The sequence below is a fragment of the Nicotiana attenuata genome, chromosome 6 (genome assembly GCF_001879085.1).
Source record: "Nicotiana attenuata strain UT chromosome 6, NIATTr2, whole genome shotgun sequence".
Taxonomy (NCBI): domain Eukaryota; kingdom Viridiplantae; phylum Streptophyta; class Magnoliopsida; order Solanales; family Solanaceae; genus Nicotiana; species Nicotiana attenuata.
Window position 1 is genome coordinate 17,598,534 of NC_031994.1, and position 12,820 is coordinate 17,611,353.

At 34.5% G+C, this 12,820-nt stretch overlaps 2 protein-coding genes and 1 non-coding gene across 4 annotated transcripts; 2 read left to right on the forward strand and 1 right to left on the reverse strand.

Moving 5' to 3' along the window:
- Positions 852-925, forward strand: TRNAI-UAU. The gene has a single exon. It is a non-coding gene; the product is annotated as a tRNA-Ile (tRNA).
- On the forward strand, positions 4,191-7,659 carry LOC109226659 (protein IQ-DOMAIN 14). Of its 2 annotated transcripts, none has more exons than XM_019391483.1 (5): positions 4,191-4,445; positions 4,771-4,932; positions 5,076-5,303; positions 6,815-6,928; positions 7,088-7,659. In XM_019391483.1, the coding sequence occupies exons 1-5, from the start codon at positions 4,371-4,373 to the stop codon at positions 7,379-7,381; spliced, it is 873 nt and encodes a 290-aa protein (XP_019247028.1). In that variant the 5' UTR covers positions 4,191-4,370; the 3' UTR covers positions 7,382-7,659. The 2 variants fall into 2 exon arrangements, with proteins under 2 accessions (XP_019247028.1, XP_019247029.1); XM_019391484.1 differs by having other exon boundaries at positions 4,347-4,445; positions 6,815-6,964; positions 7,088-7,178.
- On the reverse strand, positions 9,891-12,428 carry LOC109226660 (transcription factor TCP4-like). The gene is made up of 2 exons (XM_019391485.1): positions 10,332-12,428; positions 9,891-10,227 (listed from the first exon to the last, which is right to left on the reverse strand). The coding sequence occupies exon 1, from the start codon at positions 11,634-11,636 to the stop codon at positions 10,371-10,373; it is 1,266 nt and encodes a 421-aa protein (XP_019247030.1). The 5' UTR covers positions 11,637-12,428; the 3' UTR covers positions 9,891-10,227; positions 10,332-10,370.

A 12,820-nucleotide genomic window follows, 5' to 3' on the forward strand; every position in this document is an offset into this window, starting at 1 on the left:
AAAAAAAAAACATGAAAGATGACTAGAGTATCCATCAACTATTCGACAGTAACGTAAAAGAAACCAAGTAAAAGCAAAGAAAATATAAATCACACGAGTGGAAAGATATTAACCAAGCTGGGACTCAAGAATAAAGTCTATATTAATTATTCAAAAAGATAAATCTAAATTATAAAGGAAACATATTCAATATGTTGCAGTTTGCTACTCATAATCGCTAGAATACTTTGTGTCTTGCTAACAAAGATACTTGAAATAACTTAGTTTAAGTATAAGTAGCATATAGGTTTTAGGAATTAGTATTTTGATTTTAATTACTTGTTGGCTTGTAACAGTTTTCATAATTTCAAGGCCAATAAAAAATTTAATGCTTTATTAGTTTTAAACTTACTCTATAAATATATTTTTCACATGTAAAATTTATTCGGTACGGTTCGGTATTTTTCGATTTATTTTTATAAAATAAAAAATCTACCCTAATTATCGGTACGGTTATAGTTTTATATAAAAACCTACGGTTTTTTTAAAAGAAACCTAAAAATCGGTTTGGTGCGGTACGGTTCGGTTGGTTTAGTCGATTTTCAAATATCCATTAACATCCCAACGTAAAAACTAACCGTAAGTAAACATTTTCTGTTAGGAATTCTAAGCAAAAATATCAACCCGAAAAGAAGAAAAAAAAACTCCTATCATAAATTTTTTGACTAATTGAAGGTTAAATGTATTCGCTCACATATTGCAATGATCAGAATAAAAATTTAGCTAATTGGGCCAAAAACTCAACTCATCTCTAGCAATATTTGCAATTATAATTTAGAAAATATCTTTGTGACATCAAGATTAGAGCACTTGGTCCCGTAGCTCAGTTGGTTAGAGCGTTGGTCTTATGAGCCGAAGGTCGCGGGTTCGAGCCCCGCCGGGACCAATTCTGGGAATTGATGTGTGTTTCAGTTTTACCTTTCTTCATTTAGGGTACGTACTTTAGTTTTTTTTTTTTTGCTGGACAGAATTGAGTTAAATCATATCTTTTGTCCAAAGATGCAATTCATTTAAAAATTAATTCCAAACCTATAAATCAATCAATTTTTTTTTTTCATAGATACTCAACTAAGGAAACCTTTAGCAAAAAAATTTAATGACAAATACTAGTTCCATATCTTTATAGCTAATCAACATAACCAGGGGCGGCTCTAAAGGCTTGGATAGTGAGGACTGAAGACATTGCCTTAGGCCCTCAAAATTTGAAGGCCCCAAATAGGAGTGACAAACGGGCGGGTCGGGTCAGATATGGTTCGGGTCGAAAACGGTAATGAAAAAACGGATAAATTATTCGATGCGACTTATATTTAAAACGGATAAAAAAGGGGTTAACCGGCGGATAATATGGGTAACCATATTATCCATGATTTCTTGTATATGCTCACTTTTGGGAGAATTCTTAGTCTCCTAACTTGAGGAACCCCCAAGTTAAGACTTTACAAATGTAAAAGTTAGACCCATTGTTATCCATTTTCTAAATGGATAATATGGTTCTTATCCATATTTGACCCGTTTTTAAAAAGTTCACTATCCAACCCATTTTTTAGTAAATAATATGGGTGGTTAACTATTTTTTTAAAACCATTTTGCTACCCCTAGCCCCAAATTTACTTAATCTCTTATTATTATGACTACTATATACTATAAAATTTATATGAACAATTAGTTTAAAGAAAAGTGTTATAGTATATTTGGGTTAATCGGCGGATAACATGGGTAACCATATTATCCATGACTTCTTGTATATGCTCACTTTTGGGAGAATTCTTAGCCTCCTAACTCGAGGAACCTCCAAGTTGAGACTTTACAAATGTAAAAGTTAGACCCATTGGTTATCCATTTTCTAAATGGATAATATGGTTCTTATCCATATTTGACCCGTTTTTAAAAAGTTCATTATCGAACCCATTTTTTAGTAGATAATATGGGTGGTTAACTATTTTTTTAACATTTTGCCACCCCTAGCCCCAAATTTACTTAATCTCTTATTATTATGACTACTATATACTATAAAATTTATATAAACAATTATTTTAAAGAAAAGTGTTATAGTATATTTTTTGTTATTTGATTGAAGTTATTTATACCAATAAGTTCATAAATTATGATAGTTTTCTCACTCATTAATTAGTATATTTTCTTCACTTTTCAATTTTAATTTTATCCTTTTTATATAGGAATTCAGATATATATCAACAACATAATGAATTTCTTTTACAATCTTCTTTGAAACTGCATGAACACAAAAGCATTCATTCACCGATTTTCTTTTAGTGTAATTCAACATATTATATTAGGTTATCTACAATTAATTTTAGATATTCACCAATAAGTGCTACTAATTTATAGAATGAACTACAATTATCGTTTAAATTGATCAGAATAAGTAAATATTTTTGACACAGTCAATACTCAAAACTTAAGTTATTACGTTATATACGTTTATTTCTTTTTCTTGATTGTGATGATAGCCAAATCCATCACTTTATTCTTTGTGCTTTTCTTCCTTTTTTTTTTTTTTGCAATTCGCTATTTTTTGTCTTAAATGATTAATTTTATTATATAGAAAGCAAATTTTATTGTTAGTGTAAAAATTTTATAAAATAAATGTAAGAGCTTCTCAATTTGATTTCGCCTTAGGTCACAAGATTTGTCGAGCCGCCCCTGAACATAACAACAACAACATCCCAGTATAATCCCACAAGTGGGGTCTGGAGAGGGTAGTATGTACGCAGACCTTATCCTTACCCTAGGGTAGAAAGGCTGTTTCCGATAGACCCTCGGCACAAGAAGATGAAATGTGACAATAGAATAATAACAACATAACTAGAAAGATAGTATCAACGAGCTAAGAATCAGAAAATATACCTGGAAAAGCAATATCAATAATCAGTGCAGTGACAAGGTCCTAGAAGATAGTACGAGCATAACATGTACCACTAGCACACTAAAACACGACACTGACTTACACACAGAACGGAGTAGAAAAATGCTCACTATCTACTAACCTACAACCCTAATGCTCTCGCTTCATACCTTCCTATCAAGGGCCATGCCCTCGGTGAGCTGGAGCCGCGCCATGTCCTGCTTGATCACCTCTCTCCAATACTTCTTTGTCCGCCCTCTACCTCTTCTCATATTTGTCAGAGCCAATCGCTCGTACCTCCTAACCGGGGCATCTACACTTCTCCTCCGCACGTGAACAAGATAAATTGATTGACTATTCAAGAAATTATAGGCAAAGACCTGCTCCTACAGCGGTTCGAGATGGGGCTCTATATCGATGTGCAATCTATTTCTCTAACTGACTAATTTATGACTTACTAGTCTTAGTGTAGGCCATATTCCTCGTATTAATGAGAATAAACTTTTAAAAATAACGTGAATATTTTTCAGAAAATATGTTTGTATCATGATATGAAAGCTAACATAAAATTACAAGTCGTAAAATAATAATTATGTTAATCATGTTTATGGTTTGATCCACTCTAGTGGATCTTCCTTCAGTTTGTTCTAACTTGTTTCATGGTACAAACGTGTCATAGGAGTAACATATAATTGAAAGATTAAAATATATTTTGTGTCTACTGTCTTGGAAGTTCTAAATTATAACAATTTTATTAACAAAAAAAGACTCCTAACCCTAAAAGGAAGTTCAACACCTAATTTTCATGTGATATAACTTAGGAAGGATTTAATATACAAAATTTAGAAAAATTTTGAAATTCTAAATATTAGGGAAATAATTAAATAATTATTTCTAAAAATTATGAAAATAATAAAATAACTATTTTATTCAGTGTGAAATTAATTTTTAATAAGGAGATTCGTGCTTTTATTATAACGTAGAATAGATATAGAATGGGAAAAAAATAGATAAATGGGCATTAGAAGAGTGGAATTTCGTTTAAGTGTTTTTAAAATTATTTGTTCTTATTATTTTATCTGGTCGTGTAGGCATTGATCTTGATGGAAATTGATTGGACTAGAGCACCTACATTGTGAAAAAATGTGGCAACCTTCTACCAAATTGACTGCTGAACTTTCAAAAAGATCACACGCCACCCTTCCTCCTCCACCTTAAATCTTAATTCTTTCTAGTTGGGATGTCAGTTTTTTTAGTGGCACAAGTACATTGCATTTCTTTCAATTTCTATATCTTTCTTTCTTTTTAGATTAAAGATTAAAAAAGAAAAGAAAACTAAAGATTACCTACCTCCTTTTTAATTATTTCAGTGCTACCACAAGAAGTTCATAATCAAAATTACATGTTTATAAGTTCTCAGGTATGAAGGTCTGCGATATGATCTAAATTTTGATTATTCAATACCATGGGTTCAGGTTTTTGTTTGAAAACAATTATAGGGCGAAAGAGGAACAAAGGGCGTAAATCCAAACAACTCAAGGTACATTTCTCTCTATTCACTTAATTGCAGTATATAAACTACGCCTCGGTACCAAACAATTGTATTATATAAAACCGAAAAACAAAAGAGAATATATATTGGAATTGAGCAAATGTAGCAGCAGAATATCCTGAATCAAACTGTTTCTCTTTGTCCCATTTGGTTGAATCTTAGATATGAAAATAAGCCTTTTGTCTCATTGACATATTACTAATAATCTTTAAGCCCTTTTATTATAATTTGACTTTAGGTCATCAATTTTATTGAGTCGCGCTTCGAACAAATATGAGGGTAAATTTGCATAATAAGAGTTAAGAAATTTCAGGGTAGTAACGCATCGGATGAGCCAAAGGGAGAAATTTCTAGTGGTAAAGACACCGGTGCTCATTATTCAAATGGAAATTCTTCAAAAAGGATTTCTCGTAAAATTAAGTTCACTGAGAGTACTGCCGCCACCAGAATTCAGACTGCGTTCAGAGCTCATTTGGTAACTACTACTATCTCAAGTGATAAATGTATATATAAAAAAACGCATGCGCATTTTATATTCATTGATTTAGTATAAATACTTTTTTTTTTCAACAGGTCCAATTTCCTAGTCCTAACTACTTGTTATAATGCAATGTGTAGGCAAGAAAAGCTCTACGTCGTGTAAGAGGCGCTTTGAGATTTCAAGGTGTAATTGAGGGTCTAAGTGTAAATAACCAAATAGTAGGGACTTTGAAACAAATACACTGTTGGAGCAAAATACAGTCCGAGATCAGAGCTCGGCGACTGAGTATGGTAACTCAAGGCCGGAATATGCAGAAGAAAATTCAAAATCAGCAAAAACTCGACGCTAAGCTTCATGAGCTTGAGGTACCTACCTTACCATTCATCAATTTTCTCACCTTGTCTTGGCTCAATGATAGTAAGAATCAGGCGCGGAGCCAAAATATTGAGTTTATGGGTTATGAATTCTAAAAAAAACATCTTATTGGGTTATGAATAAATTATTTATGCATCTTAAGTGAGTTTTTTTTTTAAATGCAAATATATGATCTGGATCGTAGCTACTTAATTCTGTCGAACTCATACGTAGAACCCTAGCTCCGCCCCCCATAAGACTTGTCATTGTGTAACTAAGTAAGTCACAAGTTCAAGTTATAGAAATAATTTCTCCTAAAAATGTGAGGTAAAACCGTATACAATAGGCCTAATATGGTCCGTAAGTTTAGTAGACAGCGCTGCCTTTTCTCACTCGTGCCTCTATTAAAAAAAATATCATTAATGTGTTTGTATTGTAGCTTTTGAAATTATTTTTTAAAATTTGCATTGATGTGTTTGTATAGTAGTAGTTTTTATAAAGATTGGTAATTTCTGAGTGTCTTTTGATTTTTTATAAAAAGAGTTTTTGCGTGAAGAACAACTTCTACTTAACGACTTCTTTAGCTTCAATTTTTCTTTTTTCAAACTTTAGCAAAAGAATGTTTCGAAATTTTAAACTTAAAACCATTTCCAAAAATTAACTTCATTTTTGGGGGGACAATTGAACAAACAAACTCTAATTATTCTATTGTCCCATTTAAAGAACGAAAAGACAGCGTATACTGTACAACCACACGAACAAAATAAAATAACATCACTACAATAATTGACGTGGTTGCACAATGCCTATGAGCTATATCAATCACTGACCTTAAATTATGTTGGCTGCTTCTTATGAAGCTTACATGGTTTCCCTTGGATTTTTCTGGGGTAGTTCTTTTCCTTTTGTTTTTTTATTTTTTATATTATGTATTCTCCCTTTTTCTAGAATATGATTGTTAACTACGCAGATGGTTTAAACCTATTTAGATTTTTAAAAGGCATCATATTCCCAAGGATCTTTCTATTTATTTATTGAATGGACTGATACATGTGAAGATATTATTGTAATAAAGGGTGAAGTAAGATACAAATTAAAATTTCCAAAAGTTTCAATATCATGTTAAATTATGTTACTCCCTATATACCACTTGTGGGATTACACTGGATATGTTATTACTATCAGGGTCGACTCCAATGCATTCCCGGGTAAGGCTTGTACCTTAGGCCCCCAATTTTGAATGGCCCCGTTTTTTTAGAAATAATCTATATTATCCATGTATATAGGTATTTAAAAAAAAAATTATATTTTGTTATGGAAGTTGGAACACACCAGGATATTTTCCGGGTGTAGCTACTCATTATTTGAAATTCATTAGTGTGACTAATTCGAATTCGCGCAAAACATGCCGAGCAAGAGGGAAATGTGCTACATATCAAGATGTTCTTTATTCAAAAAGCTCAAATCCAAGATCTTTGGTTAACGAGCGAGATAGTCACTTAACTTTTGCTTTGATTAACAGGTGGAATGGAGCAGTGGTGCTGAAACAATGGAAGAAATAATCCAGAAGTTACAACAAAGAGAAGAAGCTGCAATTAAAAGGGAGAGGGCAATGGCTTATGCTTTTTCTCATCAGGCAAGTTAGCTATGACAATGACAATTGATTGCTGATGTAGGTTAATTTGTCTGAATCACATTATATTTTGTGTCTGCATAGTATATTTTTCTTTTATCGTCGGTCAGAATCCACTTTTTTAACTTCTAGCTTCCTCACATAACACTATGCATGTTTTAGTGGAGAGCCAATTCAAACCGATATTTTGGACAAGCATATTATGATCTTGGCAAGGATAGCTGGGGTTGGAGTTGGATGGAGCGTTGGATCGCAATTAGACCATGGGAGACCAGAGTTCAAAACTCCGTAAATCCAAAAATCTCTCACTCCCACCAAATTTCCAAGATAACTAAAACTACAAATTTGGGACCTATGAAACTAGTTGTCTCTGTTAAAAATCCATCCATTTCAAAAGGAAGAAAGTTGTCCATCTCTGTTCCTGAGAATCAAGCTTCCCAAGAAGCTGACATTTGATTGGCCAACTCAACTTATACTTGAAAAATATTACCTTTTTAGGTACCAAATCCACATAATATAACCCTACCAATATGTTGTCAAATTGACATTTTTATTCTTTTGCTTTGTTTATTTAGTGTGATTCTGGAATTGTGCCTTGAATTTTTTATAAGATACAAGTGGTGTAAATGATGTACTTGGTGATGGAAACTTTTTGTTTTATGTTATTCGTTTTTTGATTGAATGTATTATAATATTTTTTATGTGATGCACGAACGGTAGAAGGGTCAAGTCAACTATGAAATGATAGCTTTCTTTGCATTATTTTAGTTCTGTACGATTTCTTCATTATAGAAACATAAACACAGTAAGCTCCAACTAATGACTCAATTATACAAGCATTAGTTCTGTTTCTCAATTGTCAATTTTGATACCAACAAATAAATGACATCCCATGCATTTCCACCACAATAACAATCATTGTTATCAACAACTAGGGAGGTATGATAGGGTAGCTACTGTCCAATTGTTGTCAATTTATATCACTTGTATTCAGATGCGCAATGAATACAACTTGTGTCAACTATACTCATTCGTGCAGCAAACACAACCTGTAACAACTTTATTCGTTCTCGCGAAGAATACAACCACGACGAAATACAAGGGTGTATACATAGGATACAACTTGTATCGACTATATACACAGATGTATACAAAGGATATAACATGTATCGACCGTATTCGTTGATTAGTCAGACCAGTAAGTTACCAACAAATCTAAGCCCAATATGTCCAAATTTGAAAACCGAAACAACAAAGTTTTTGATTATTGAAAAAATAAATCTAAGCATCATTGTTGCCTATTTGAATAATAACTTATCAATCATAAAGAAGCGACAGCAACCATTATGCAATGGTCGCTATCTTGATAGAAGCCATGAGTTTTAAGTGATTTTATTATTGCTGTAAAAAGGAGTAAACAGACAAACAAACAAAAAGAAGAGGCATGACATCCAGCTAGACAGATTTATATGACAGTAATGAGCTGTGCAGGGTAAGGGGGCCACTAATTCATTGCCCAAGTACCATACTTTGGTGGTATCTGCCTCTGTATTTTTTCCATTATTCAGCTTATGTTTCATCTTTTGTAGAAATTGATGATTTGGGTCCCTTTACTGTTGAACTCTAGCTAGCCCCACTTAGTTTTACCTTCAAGAATGGTAACTCTTACTCGTACAGATATTGAATAACTCTGTCCACCAAAACTTAAGCAGATAGAAGAAACTATCAAGTTCTTTTTCATCTCTATTGAGATTTTGTAACCTATAAGTTTTGAGTTCGAGTCGTGAAACACAGCCACTAATGCTTACATTATGGTAGGCTGTTTACATCTCATCCCTTTGGGAGCGGCTTTTCCCTGGACCCTGCGTAAATGCGAGATGCCTTGTGCACCGGGTTGCCCTTTCTGTCCACCAAGACTTAAGCAAATAGGAAGAAACTATCAAGTATTTTGTTTCGTCTCTATTGAGATTTTTTGTCTCTGCAGAGATATGGACTTAATCTCTTGGATTTTTGTTTTCACCACACTGACGACTAGGCCATACCTTTAGTTCTACTTTTCTATATTGATTTACTACAAGTCTACAACTTTCTTTCCACGTGCAGTGGTTGATCCCTCAGTATGGTAACTACTATTGGAGCTATGACCAAAGAAAAGGCAGCATGGGGCACGAAACATCTCGTGTTTACATAGTGTCCGAGAAAGGGCCATACATGTTGCTATGACTAATGATTATAAATAAGCCCCTCTATTTCCATGAGAAATGAGTTGACTCTCTAAATATCAGTTAGTAAAACCTTTCAAAGACTTGAGGTTCTGGTTAAGTTGGCTGTCTAAGAAATAGATATACCCTTTCAAGTGTTCTCTTGCTACATAGATCTTTATCAAGAATGCTAAAATAGCTTAAAATAAGTTATTTGAGAAACATAAGCTAGCTATTAGATGCCCCCTTAATTACTTTAACTGTTCATAGAAAATGACTTCACTTTTAATGCTCCCAAAACTCCATGCAATGATAGGGATGTTAAAACATCAAGTACTTTTCAATTCCTTCTACAGACTTAAGAAAGTCATTGAAACATGAACTGTTTTAGAATGTAGCAAAACAATAATCGATCAAAAGAAATCTCTCTCCTTCATCCACTTGAAAAATTGACCCTTTTCCTCTACATATCTGAAAGCATTTCATTCAGCAGCCCGGTGCACAAAGTATCCCGCGTTCACACAGGGTCCGGGGAAGGGTCGCACCCCAAGGGGATGTCATGTAGGCAGCCTACTCTGATGCAAGCATCAGTTGCTAATTCCACGGCTTTAACCCGTGACTTGTCAGACGGAGACAACTTGACCGTTTCTCCAAGGTTCTCCTTCATTCGCATTTCAAAAACTTAAAAGGGCGCAATCAACTCCAGACCAAAGCGATCAAGTTAGCAAGAAAATGCAAAGACCACCATCACATTCAGGAATGCCTTAATCCTCAAAAAGATATTTTATTTAACAGAAAATTACTAGTTCTAGCATGAAAATCTCTAATTCATCAACTGAAGTTAATAAGCCAACAAACAACAACTTGATAAGTCTGGTAAACAGAAATAGGCAATCCTAAACTAGCAGTTGAGCTGAAAAACACACTTATACATGAAAAAGTCTAGAACACAAATCAACTAAGATAGAACATTACACCAAGATTAAAAAACCTGAAACTTACTCAGGATTCTTCTTCCGCGGTGCATTGCCACTGAATCAAACTCGACGACGAACCATTGCCCTTCCTTTGCCATTTCCATTTGAAGTATAGTACTTGTTCCTGCAAATTAATTATGCTCAATGTAACAGTATTTCAAGAAATTTTGTAGAATGCATATGGAATTTGAAATGAGACTTAAAGAGTTGAATGTTGAAGTGATTCACCTGTCAGGCAATCAGAGGGAGAGCATTTCTCGAGCTAATTCAATGGCGAGAATCAGAGGAAGCAGAGGATGGCTTGTCGGAAATGCCATCATGCTCCTCAATTTCACCTTGGATTCGTGCAGGAATACGAAAGCCAGAGAATCCGCCTAATTCTGAGGCAAATCCAATACCAGATATTGATGTTGAATACATAGGTAGCACAGCTTGATGGTGATGAATTGGATCAGCTGTAGCAATAGCAATCGCTGATGGGTCTATCCATGCACGAATCGAAGGTGAGTAACTGGACTGAAGGGGTCCCCTCTGAGAAAAAAACTGATTTTGGCCGAACAACTGTTGTAGCAGTGGCGGGGCAGGAGGCGAGTTAAACAAGTACCCGCCTGCAGCTCCTGCAACTGCCCCGCCACAAAAAGAGATGCCAGTGGAGTCCCCACCGGCACGCGCAGCAGCCAGTCTCTGTTCCACTGGCTGCTGCTGATGCTCAGACACAGACCAGCCTGAAGCATCAAACCCATGTGGGGTGCTTCCATTAAAGAAATTTGATGCTTGAAAATGAGTTTGTTCTTCTTCTGTGTGATTTCTGGGGTTATTATGGTGCTGAGCTTGTTGCTGGTGAAGCAAAATAGGATCTTGAAAAGATTGTAATGAGAGCCTCAAATCTTGACTGTGGCTACTGGTTCTTGCCAGTAAATTGTGTTCTTGAAAGCTCTGGAACTGCATAGCTGAAGAAGAAGTGCTTTCATTTGAACCACCCACAGGGAAAAAAGACTTAATAGTGTCAGCAATGATATCTGAATCTAAAGATTGAGGCAAAAAGCTAGCATTTGCATTGTCACCACTTGAGTTACCACTATTGGTTTGGTGTAAAACTCTAGCCTCACTTTCATTTCCCAGCATTATCATTGCCCTTTTACTTGAAGACCCACCAATATTAACATTAACATCATTTTGTTGGGTGCCAAAGTTTTCTTTTTGCTCCTTCTTTTCTTGATCAAAATTTGCTATAGGACCAGTGGTTGGTTTCCAGGGTGGCAATTCTTCTAACTCATCAATGGCAGCTTGAGCCTTTTTAATGAGCCAATCAACAGCTTTACTAGGACGGTCATAGCCAAGTCGATCTTGAACATCATAGAACTGAATAGCAGTATGAGCAGAGAGGCGTACACGTCGGTCTCTTGGTCCTTTAGCTGTACAGACTTTGCTGTGTCTGTCTTTTCTCCCTATAGACCTAATAATATGCCCACCTTGAACTTCAACAATCTCTCCACCAGTATTTCTCAATCCAAATCTTGATGATGTTCCCATTTTTTCTCCCAGTTTTGCATGTTCAAGATTTTTCTTTTGGGTTGAGGAAGAAGAAGAAATATAAGACCTTTTCTTGGGTTGCTTTGGGTTTTGTGTTTGTTGGGGTTGTTGTTGTTGAGTACTATCTAAGTTTTGATAGAGAAAATGATTATGGTGTAATGAAAATAGTTCATGGGGTTGTTGAAAATGGTTGTGCAAGTGATGATTTGCATGAAAAACTTGTTCTTGATATTGGTGTTTCTCTTCTTCTTCTTCTTCCTCTTCTTGTTCTTGTTCTTCTACATTTTGGTTTTGAAAAGGGTGATACTGATTCTTCCTCTGAGGATCCAGACTCAGAACCTTGTTGTTGTGCTTTTGATGTTCCAGCTTTTGATGTTGTAATCTGTTTTGTGTTACTATTTCTGATTCTTCTTCTGTAGTAAAATCTGATACTGTTGCTGTTGTTGTTGTTGTTGTCTCTCCCAAAAGTCACTGCAGCCATCCAACTTTGCAAATTCCATTACCAGAAAAACAAAACTAGTAGACTCTATAAAAGGGCAAAGGCATCTGTAATTTTAGCCTAACCCATTCTCTTTTTTACAGCTTCTTTAGTTTTCTTTTCTTTAACACACAGCTTTTGATGTCAAAGACTGCAGCTTTCTATGAAATTTTTGTAAGACTGTAATATGTACTTAGCTATAACAGCACAACTATAATGAGAACCCAAAGTTTTTGCTACTCACTTAAAACAAAAACAAACCCGACAGTAATCAATCAAGAGGGGCTAAGAGACAGAGATAGAGACAGAGTGAGTGAATTAAGAGGGGGCCTATGTGCTGTAAGGGACCTTGATATTTTTTTTCCTTATAAACATCATATATGTCTCAAAAATTATTAGTTCGATTAATTTAAATTTACATTGTATAACTATAAGGAGTTATTTGGTAGGGTGTATAAGAATAATGCTGAATAAGGTGTATTAGTAATGCGTGAATTAGTAATGTAAGCATTAGTTATACAGAGATTATTTCTCATCCACTGTTTGGTGTAGTGTATATTAAAAATTAAGATGCATTGCATAAATTTTAAGAATACTAGTTGTTTACAAAAATGTCATCCATACTCTTTAGCTTTAAGGGACTTTAAGGACAATTTTATCTTTAACCATACTAATGCATGTATTAATAGCCTTGATATTGCTAATA

Excerpts from the sequence above, each read along its gene's own strand:
- LOC109226660 (XM_019391485.1), bottom strand. The coding sequence starts at position 11,636 with ATGGGAACATCATCAAGATTTGGATTGAGAAATACTGGTGGAGAGATT.
- LOC109226659 (XM_019391483.1), top strand. The coding sequence starts at position 4,371 with ATGGGTTCAGGTTTTTGTTTGAAAACAATTATAGGGCGAAAGAGGAAC. Across the intron at positions 4,446-4,770 it reads GTAAATCCAAACAACTCAAG|GGTAGTAACGCATCGGATGA; the intron begins GTACATTTCTCT and ends AAGAAATTTCAG. Across the intron at positions 5,304-6,814 it reads CTAAGCTTCATGAGCTTGAG|GTGGAATGGAGCAGTGGTGC; the intron begins GTACCTACCTTA and ends TTTGATTAACAG.